The sequence below is a fragment of the Diadema setosum genome, chromosome 5 (genome assembly GCF_964275005.1).
Source record: "Diadema setosum chromosome 5, eeDiaSeto1, whole genome shotgun sequence".
NCBI classification, from domain to species: Eukaryota; Metazoa; Echinodermata; class Echinoidea; order Diadematoida; family Diadematidae; genus Diadema; species Diadema setosum.
This window is the reverse complement of record NC_092689.1, coordinates 12,625,954-12,636,846: the sequence shown is the minus strand read 5'-3', so window position 1 is coordinate 12,636,846 and position 10,893 is coordinate 12,625,954. Positions and strand designations below refer to the sequence as shown.

The window sequence follows — 10,893 nt, the reverse complement described above, 5'->3', positions numbered from 1 at the left end:
GGAGTTTCTCCCCGATACCAAAGACCCATCATCCAGGGAGAGGGTTGTTAGTGTTGACATGTTTGTAGGATGCTAGCATTAAGGGTATTGTTTCTTGTTGATGAGAGAAGAGGTACACCCCCTTTGTTTATACCCTCCTCCTTTGGGTATTGCTTCATCCTAAGATCTTGAGCTGGAGTAGGGTAATACGTGACCTTCATGAAATTGAGGGCAAATTTTGAAGAACATCATTCTCTGTTTGTGCAGATGCGTAAAGGGATGGTATAGTATTGGTTGAGATGAGGATTTAGCCTCTAACTTTTTGCAAGATACTTAGTAATTACTTTATTAAATGCTAAGGAGCATACGATTCTAAGAGGAATTCAAAGCTTATTTGATTAATTTTAATTGGTTTTGAAATGGCTGAGATATCCAAAAACAAAGTAAAACAGAGCGATCCTAATAAAAGGTGGGTCCCACCTTTTATTAAGGTCTCCTTGTTTTGGGTGTATCAACCATTTCAAAACCAATTTTCATCAAATAAACTTTGACTTCCTCTTAGAATTATATGCTCTTTCATATTTCATACGAGCTTTCTCATTATCTAAAAAAAAAAATCATCCCCCCTCCCAAAAAAAGATGATTCATTTCAACTTCCATCATCACCCCTGTCCATGTTATCCACTCCATTGTCTCCATGACTACCATCATTATCACCACGATGATGCCACTTCTGCCACAGCTACCACCACCACTATCATCATCATCATTATCATCATCATCATCATCATCACTGCTATCATAGCTACCATTTGCTTCACCTCATGTATACCACTGGTTGAGCTTTACTGTATACTGTATGCATGAGAGTATAAAGTCCTTTTTCCTTTGGAGACATTGAAATATCATCTCTATAGTCCACTGGTATTAGAAACATTAAAAAAAACCAGGTAATCTCTTACCTCAGATGGGAAACTTGAGTGACTGCACAAACTCTTTCCCATGTTTTTAGCTGGAATAATTATGAAAATTGAAGATTTAGATGTTGAATGATGGTAAACTTCTTTCCTCAGTAATTGTTGAAATGCATGCAATTAAAATCTCCATCAAATTGTCTTTGAAGATCTGATGAAAAAAAAAGTGCATCACTTCCACATTTTTTTTTTCCAGGACGTTGGCTTCTAGCATTGAATTCGAAAGGAAATGACACCAAACTTCAAGTCCATTTCAAGTTTTAGAGGAAGGCCTCTTTTTTTCCCACTCTAAATCTTTTCTCCATTTTCGTACTCTTTTTCTTATTCTTTTGCATGTGGGGTTATCGGTCCTTTCCAGTTTCGGCAGAGGTCATCTATGGGATTGATCTCTACCTGAGTGGGCCAGGGGGTCAAGTCCCATATGGCCTCTGAAATATTCCATGTCCTGATGGGAAAATGGATACTGTAATCAGGGGGTTTGTGTGAGTGACATGTGCAGCGAGATTGGCTATGGCAGTGTTCATGAAATGAGGAATTCAACATATTTCATATTCCGTTTGAAAGGATGAAAATCTTTGAAATTGTCATTGAAATCATTCACAATTACACATTTGGTGACTATAAACGGGAAAATCCATTCGTGTCTGTACCCCAAATTCCTCAAGGCCAGATGTCTAGGGATGATTACGGGTGGTGCTTTGTTTCCGAGAGAGACCAAGAATGCGATGCGCTGGGCTCACCCGAGCGTCACGGATCACTGGAGATGCAACAAGTCATAATCGCAGTTTGGATACATGTATTGTATGTAGAAAAATAGGTCTTTATAAATGATGACAGGCTCGGTTTTCTTCCCTCGCATACATATGCAGTCATTATTTGCTTGATTTTCTTTACAGATGTGGCCAATGTGAGTGGTGGTGGTGGGGTGGGGTGGGGTGGGGTCGAGGTGGGTAGGGGATGGGCGGTGAGGAGCATCTGGATATGAGTTACAGGATGAAACGACAATTGCTCCGTTCTTATTTTCTTTAAGGACTTTGGGTTAGGGTTTGATCTTGTGATAGGGTTTTAGGTTTAGTTTAAGGTGAGGATTAGGATTAGGGTTGAGTTTGGCTTAGTGTGCAGATGTTTCATGGGAGCAATTGTTGCAGGAGCAAATGTCATAGAACAGAGTTTATAAAGACCTGGTAGCAAGAAAAAATATGGGTTTTCTAATTGACTCGATCTTCATTCACTTGCCAACAAGGGGTACATTTGAAAAACCACAAATAGAGCCTGTCGGCAAATATGTGCCAAAAAATCGCATACACTTATGGGTAATGGTTGACTCTAGTTGAGATTTTTCATCTGTGTGTATACTTACATAGAGATCAATGATAAAGTGGTATACACTTCATTACAGGAATTCTCGAATACATCACAGTCATGCCAGCCTCCCCACCCATTGGTATCCCCACACTACCACATCTTTTACATGCAATGTCCCTCATCATGCCTAAGTTATTTCTGCACCCAATACAATCCCAGTCACTACGAGGTCATTCCCCACTTCCATATCAGATATGGAGCAATGTGAGCATAGCAGGAATAAAGAGAATGGAATATTTGCTTTTGGCAGGTATCATTAGAGTAGCAATTGCCGTAAATCTACCTTTGTTGTTAATCTCTCTGATAGTACTTGTGACTTTTATTAACCCATTCAAGACGAGTCCGGAGAATGCTCTGGCAGGTGTCTACGGGAATTGCGTGTTATAGCAAAATCAGTCTATCCTCAACGGGTTAATGAGATGAATGCGATGCAAGATCGGGAGTTGAACATCAGTTTTGTCTCTTTGAAATTTATATCATGCTCTCGATCTGAAAGGCAGACCGGCAAAGGGGGGGGGGGGGGTAGAAGAGGGAAGATATTCTGAAAAAGTGCATAAAAAGTTGACTGATGAGAACTTTGCTCGAGACTGTAAAACCTGGATGCGTAACATGTACTAAACTTTGAACAGTCTTAGTCATGAGCTTAGATTTGCATTCAATAAGTCTATATGCTTTAGCTCCGTCAGTCACCTACGCACCTTCTGGGCAACCTATTAGATACCGGTATTATGGCATACCGAGCTGGAAATGGAAAAATCCCCCAAGAAATTCAAAGGGGAATCATAACCCTCTATAGTTTTCTTTTGTCTGACTCACCCGGAATCCACAGGTCTATACGTTGTCAGCCCAGCAGACGGGTGACTAGCGGCGGAGTGTGTGGCCAAAATTGCTAATGTCCGTTTGAGCTTAACTACCTCTGTGGGTGCACTAACTGCAGTACAATGACCCCAGATTGTGCATTCTTTGTGGAATTGAAAAAGAAAATGAACGAGAGGCAGTTGTACCTGACAAGAAATTCTTCACTTTTTTTCTTACTGTATGGAAGTTCATCAAACTGTTTGTTCATTCAAAATATCACTGTTACGACCTTTTTTTTTTTTTTTTTTTGGTGGGGGGGGGGGGAGAGATGATATTGATTTGCCAAGGTAAATCAAAGTTCCATGAAAGCCAATAGTGTTAATGATCCTTTGGTACCTGGGCTTGAGAAGATAGAGAGAGGGTGAAAGGGAGAGAAAGGGAGGACGAAAAAACTGAAGAATTTTTTCGTTTATCTCATACTTTCGTGAATGATGAATGATGTTTATGATACTTTTGATATTGAAGTTATCCATTGTACCAAAGTGGCTCCATGCACTCAATTTTACAGATTACATTGAAATGAAGGCTTTTCCCTGATAGAATCTCCACTGCCTTATAGAGTTGCTGCTCCTGAGCACCCCATTGGCATAAACTTATTGCTCATTCCAGTTTTGCTTCCCCTTGATGCGACATATTCCATTTACCCAAACGTATTATTGTACATCAAAGCATTCTGAAGTAACTATCCTCTTTACTCACAGACTGTTTGTATTAATCCAGTCTGTAATTCTGGTTATCCTTTATCATTATAGAAAATGCTGCTTATTAAAGATAAAATGATGAAAATTTATCCTTTTTTGCATTTTTTAAACTAAACTCTCCCTCATTTAGAAAGTAAATGGGAATTAAGGTGATGTCTCTTTTTTGTAGATAACATTCCCAGTCTGTAATCCTGCTAATCCTTAATCATTATAGAAAATGTTGTTTATTGAATGTAAAAAAGTTTTAAAAGTTTCCTTTTATACATGTTTAGAAGAGCCAAACAAAGTAAGTGTGAATTGAAGTGATGGCTGTTCTTTGTAGATGATTTAACATCATGAGAATAAAACCAAAATTACACCTTTGATTAACTACAAGTGTAATAATAGTCCTCATATATCTGTTTGATGCTAAACACATAGACATTATGCACCAAGTGTATACGGTGAATTAGATGTGTAAGTGTTTCTTGTGAAACCAGAAGAATTGTTTTTCGCCGGCTGAAACTGAATCATAGAGATGACCAACAACAACATTAAAACTAGAAAGTACGTAGGTCAGGTGTCCCTTGGGCCATGTAGAGGAACAAAAAAAAAAAAGAAAGGTTGTTAGTACACCTTAAAGTTTAAGGTCATTTTCAGAGGAACTGACTAATACAACCCTCAGGAGACCTGTTTGGACAGAGTGAGGAAAATTGAGCCATACATCACCCTAATTGGTCAAAGTAATAACAAAATATAGACTGCATTATCTCATTCTTTGTCCAGTGAAAGGGGGGGGGAAATGAAGCTAAACAAAAACAACAACAAATTTGTTCCCTGGGCTGTTGTGTGCAGGATCAATGAGCAATGACTTCTTTAACCCGTTTAAGACTAGTCCCGAGTATACTCTGGCAGACGCGCATGGGAAATACGTGTTGTAGCAAATTCAGCCCATCGTCAACAGGTTAAACAAAAGCCTGCTGTGCATAAAGTTTAACTTGTACAAATGTATGTATGAAGTGAGTCATACTTCCAAGTTGAAAATAAGAGTCACTAGAAATAAAAGAGAACAGTGGGGAAATGATGAAAAACATCAAACCATTTTGGACAAGCTCTTTTGAGGGACTTTTAATTAGCTTGTAACCTAAGATGAGGCTACTCCACACTGAATTTTCCAGTTTTTGACATACGCAAGACTGGACGATAATAAGAACAGAGAGTAATTTGGGGGTAATTTTTCCTGACAGATATCCTGAGGGGCAAGGCAAAACAATTTACCTAAAAGTGTCACTTACAAGGTTACTTTCAGCAGGAGAAAGCGATTCTAAATGGACCTGTCCATGAACTGGTATGTCAGCCATGCAGTTTGCTAGCTGGTGCAGTCCATGCCCCCGCATTGGGTGGACTAGTTCTGGATGTTTTCATGAAGAAGAGAGATTGCAAGAGTGAAAATGTCTTTGACAATTGACCTTTTTTTTTTTTGCCATGCATCAATACTATTGGAAGTTTATATCAGCATGTATACTCCACCAGTTCATTCGAGGAAATATGATTAGTGCATAAATTTTAGTCTCCATTCGTATATCCTGTCCTCCCATTGCAGCTGAAAATTGTCGTCAAGATTTGCCACTGCATACCATCAGGAAGTCCTAAGTTTGCATCACATTATTCTCGCTAGTAGGAAAGTTTACCAATGCAGGTACAACATGTAGCTGAATGACTGCGAATACGATCATGTCTATTTGCCTTTACACTTTACCCTTTTCTTCCTTGGTAGAATCAATTCTGATCATTTTCAAGATATTTTATCATTCCCAAGCTGGTCTTTGCTCCTTGTGTGGGAGGGACTGTACATTTTTTCTCCTTTTTTGTGAGTGATTTACATTCCTCTGTAAACTCTTGGCATTTTTTTTTCTTCAAAGTGCCGATTTCAGTCGAGGCAAGACTAGCAGAAAAAAGGGGCAAGTTTGTAAACTGGCAGAATTTCAAATAATCTATGTATGAGGCCTTGCCGTCTCATTCAGTATCCCTGAAAAAAAAAAAAAAAAAAATGTGTGCCTTGGCATTCCTGTCTCGCTTGTATTGTTGTCTCTTTGTGGGCACTTACTGGAACGTACATACCTATCCAACAACAACAACAGTTGCAATTTCTACATGAAGAGACTAACAACCTCTCCTGGTCCTCTTAACCCATAACCAGCTAGAATCAGATTTATCAGTCGAAAATTGTGTGATGACTTGCCCTAGCTTGGAGACGATGGGTTAAACTATTAAATTGAGTTGTTAAATGAAACTGAGAAGAACAAAATGCATCAATGACATGCTGCCGTTTGATCAGACTTAGAAAGTGGTTTCATCAAATTGATGCCTCAAGAGCCCAAGAGTTGTCAATTCCTTTAATATTCAACAAATTTTGAGGACCCCCCAGCACAGACTAGCATCAAGCTCTTTTAAGAGGTTGAGGGTGGGGGAGAGGAGAGGAAGGGGTGGGGAGGAAAGACAGATGGGAACTGGGTATACATACAGTCTCATACCAGACCCCACCCCCCCCCCCCCAAAAAAAAAAAAAAAAAGAAGAAGAAGGGAAAGAGTTTGGTAGCTTGAAACCCCTCCCCAAAAAAACAACAACAACAACATATCTCTGCTCTACACAAACCATCCATTATTTTAATTGCTTTGTTCTAAGGATTCAAAATTAATCTAATCATACCTGTTTCTAGGTATGCTTTTACTGCTTGAAACCCATAAACCTTTGAAGTCTGCAAATTTTCCATAACTCTTTACACAACAAATTGTTATTGTACCAGAGAAATAGAGTTTACCATTTGCTTTATTCCAATATGACAGATTATGTACTGGATGTGCCAAGTGAAACCATCAAAATCAACATTTGTTTTTCACTTGGGCTTTTTTCCCTCTGGAGCCAGCTCCCCTTCCACCACCTTGTCCTGGCATGTCGCTTTTCTTCTGCTTTCCCATTATGAGCATCTACTTCCCAGCAACCCATTTCCACTTCCACATTATTCTTCACTGTGTTGATATCCTCTTCTCAAAGTTCATTAGTTTAAGCTTTTTTTAGGCTCCTCCCTATAGGAGAATATGCAGACTTGAACTCCACAGTAATTCTAGCCATGAGCCTTAAAGATATCCAGTGCAACTACAGAGGTGTTGTATTGAGATTTATGGGTCTAGCCCCCATGAAGCGATATGCCCATCCACGGGGATCCTGCCAGTAGTACTGGATTGCAGCATACATCATAAATAAGTCTAAATATCCTCTCTGAAACTATCCTTTCTGCATGCCCAGAGAGAGCAAGTACCTCGATTAGAGTTGTTTGCTAGGATAGAATTCCAGTAATGTTTCTGTGTTGAGAGAAGAAATGTTATTGATGATTTCTCCAGCAATTGAACCTTTAAATGAAGGTCAAGGTGTTTGACATGACAGGATGTGTTCAACAAGTCATGCTATGCTCATTGGTTATTTCAGTCGACCCTATCGGCCGTTCCAACATTTTAAACATCAACCTGAGCCCTCACATAACATCTCCCCCCCCCCCCCCGTCAAAAAAAGAAAAGTAAAATGTGTCACCCACATGCAAGTATAGTAATACGTTTGATTAACAAGTCCCAAAGAAGTCCAATTTGTTCCACACACAAACTATTTCCTCATGATTAAAACACTTACACTTTCCCCCCTTAAGAAGAAATAATTTGTGTAATGTATCAACAGAGAGATTTCATGTACTTCACAGATTCACAAACATGAAAACATTGTTTGGGAACCACGAACCATCAAGCTCAATTTCAGTGTGTGCTTGTTTGATAAGAGGGCAGTGGAAATGAAGATTAAAGAAGAATAAATGAAGAATGAAAGAAGTTGTATATTGTGTTTGGTTTTTATAAATACATCATGTTTTAACATATATTTTTTTATACTCTTATATTCATATGTTCTTATATCTTAACATGTATTTGTTTATATTCTCTCTAATTCTTATGTGTGAAAAGATTATCATCTTTAAAATATGATATCTGTTTTTATTTCCGTCCTGCAGTTTGGATGACAGCAGCTCTATCTCGAGTGGCATCAGTGACACCATAGCCGAGATCAGCACTGATGACAACGTGACAGGGTCATCGCGGAACTCCTGCGACTCGTCCAAGAACCTCGAGCTGTGCGGGGAGCCCCTCTCCCTCGACAGCCTCTCACTGGTAAAGACTGCCACCGAGAAGAATGCCCACCGCAAGTCCTCGTCACCCCGCCGAGAGAAGGGCAAGAATGGTGATGGCAGCCTCGGCAGCAAGCTGAACAGGATCAAGCACCCTTCCAAGGAGGGCAAGATGGAGGATGGCCATGGGAAAGAGCGGCAGGGGAAGAGCAGGACCAACGGCAGCGGAGAGAAGGACGGGGGCGAGAGGAACGGAGACAGGGGGAGTGGCGGCAGTGGAGAGAGAAAGTCGGGAGACTCCTCCATGAGGGGGCACCTTCAGATGTCCTCCAGCTCACATGGGGGACAAGGTGGACCGCCCAGCTGGCAGAGGAGTCTTGATCGGTTGCAGGTCAAGCATCGGCAGCAGTTTGGCAGAGACCCGAACTTCCTCATGAGGGTGTCGCCAGGCTCCAGGATCGGAACGATGACGGGGAGTGGCAGCGGTGAGCGGAAGCTTGTGAGGAATGGACAAGGAGGTGCTCAGAGGGCTAGCAGCTCTCAGGGGGAGGGGCAAAGAACTCCTCCAGGTCAGTTTGGTTTTGGTTACAGGAGACAAGGAGGCACCCAGTCTCCTGGTCAGAGAACTCCGGGGTCGAATGGCAGTAGGATGGGGGGAGGTGCTCCGCAACCCAGGCCCACCAATATTGCCGCCCGTACGGGAAGTCTAGGGAGATCAGGGAGATCGAGTATTGATGGATCTTTAGGAGGAGTTGAGATGTCAGCTTCAGACCGCCAACGCTCGCCTCGAGGTGCTGAGGCCCATTTTATGAGGACTAACGATAAGTCTCCCAGAGGGGATGGAACAGGTGGCAAGAGTTCAAGAGTTACCAGTCCCGGCAAAGCCGACGGGTCTGGAGTTCTCTCCCCAGGTGAGGGGCTTCGCTATGGCTCCCTGAAGCGCAGCCAGCTTAAAGGACATGGGCAAATTGCCAGACATATCATGCAGGAACTGAAGAACAGTGCAGCGGCAGGGCACCAGGTGGATGGGGCACACGATGCCAAGAGCAGATCTCAGGCTCTCAAGAGTCTGTTTGGGAGGGGTGCGAGGGAATCTGGGAGGGGCGCGGGAATGGAGGACACCATCATTTCAAATCCTCACGCCACCTTGTGCAAAGAGAACACTGTCTTGGACATGAGTCACAGACACGGTGCACTTAGCGACAGCGAGCACAGCATGTCGTACATCACCAGCCCGCAGAGCATGAGGAGACGATCACAGAACGCATCCCTCACGGACGGGCTCCTGAAGACGTCGCCCTTCTCGGACACGCCGCCACGGTACAGTGGCTACGTGAGCGACGGATACGCCTCCATCCAGATCGGGGGCCTCTCGTCTCTCCATACGGCAGGCATCAACTCCCCCTACCTCCGCAGCAGTGCCAATCGCTCCAATGTCTCCAGCATGAAGCAGTCCGACAGCATGGAGTCCCTGGAGTCCAACACTTCCAGCGCCCTCAGCGTGTCCAGCCACGCCGCCAGCGAGCGCTACGGCCCCACCCAGCCCCACTCCGCGTCCTCATCGGTCATGCGCAGCAACAGTGTCCGCTCCACCTTCTCAGAGAAGGCACTCCGCGGCAACCAGGGTCTCACCGAGAAGGACCTGGAAGACATGGCCTGGCTGAGAGCTGGCAACTTTGGTCTGATTTCAGGTGGAGATAAGGTGGGCTCCATCTCACCCACAGGGTCTACTGTCTCCCAGCCACCGATTGGCTACTTCCCAGCTGCTACGTCAGCAATCAGGTAAGTCTTTACTTCTCTCATGCGACATATTCCTATTAAATTTTAGTGGGTCGGGTTAGGCTTCACACAAAAGTTTACTCTCAGGCACTAACACTCATAAAAGTTGACTCGGTACATTTGGAAAGAAAATGAAACACAAATAAACTTGCAAATGTATGTAATAATTTTCCAAGACTGCTATAGAAGAAAGAAAAAAACACACGCAATGATAGCACAGCACTGTACTAATGATTCCAAAGGTTTCCAATCACATAAATGTAGAAGAATTGATGTTGCTCATTTTTCTCTGATGGTCCTGTAATTTAGCCATATACACATATTTCCTTTCAGTTGACACACAGGAAATGTCTTGAGACCATACAATATACCAACAATCATGTGAGCCCTTTGTGTAATCAGTCAGTTTGTCATACCAAGTAATGTTTGTTTTATGATTACTATATTGATTCAATGAAAACAATTATTCCCTTCAAAATCTGAGAGGGAAATCTTTCTTACAAATTGAGAAGAAAAAAAAATGACCAGCGGAGTACAGAAATGCACACAGAAACATGCACTGTAGGCAATTTATGTGAACAAAAAATCTGTCATATGAGTGAAGAAACACAAAAATACATTTACCTCTTATAGTGTATGAATAATCTGCCATTCTATTTCTTCTCATTGACAATAGAATTGATTTGAGGACTGATATATTTATTCATAATTATTGTTTTTGTGATACCCAATGGATGTAAACTCAATGTCTTTAGGTACAAAATGTGAACTTCAGTGAAAATGATTTCTTGCTTTAAAGAGACAGGTGTGAAAGAAAGAAAAAAGTCTTCGAAAATGTTTCAAGAAGAGGGAAACTTTAATAACCATTATCAAAAATTTCACCAAAAAACTCAGTTTATTCTTTCTCGTCAATATTGTGACCTGTGGATGATTGGTTGTGATGTGAAAGGGAACTGATCAAAACAAGACCTTTAATAGTAAAAATAATCACATATTTGTTCAGTTTTTCCTTCTGCTTTGGGATGTACCATCATGATGAATGGTCATGTGTTCATAGTCCATTATTCTAGGTGTGGATTTTAATTGTTT

The 10,893-nt window shown here is 41.7% G+C and overlaps 1 protein-coding gene across 1 annotated transcript in view; it reads left to right on the top strand.

Moving 5' to 3' along the window:
* The window catches only part of LOC140228524 (uncharacterized), a 456,303-nt gene that overhangs the window by 412,386 nt on the left and 33,024 nt on the right, over positions 1-10,893 (top strand). The window contains exon 9 of the mRNA XM_072308758.1: positions 7,912-9,807. Within this exon, the coding sequence (XP_072164859.1) occupies positions 7,912-9,807 (1,896 nt within the window). The remainder of the gene's footprint in view (positions 1-7,911; positions 9,808-10,893) is intronic.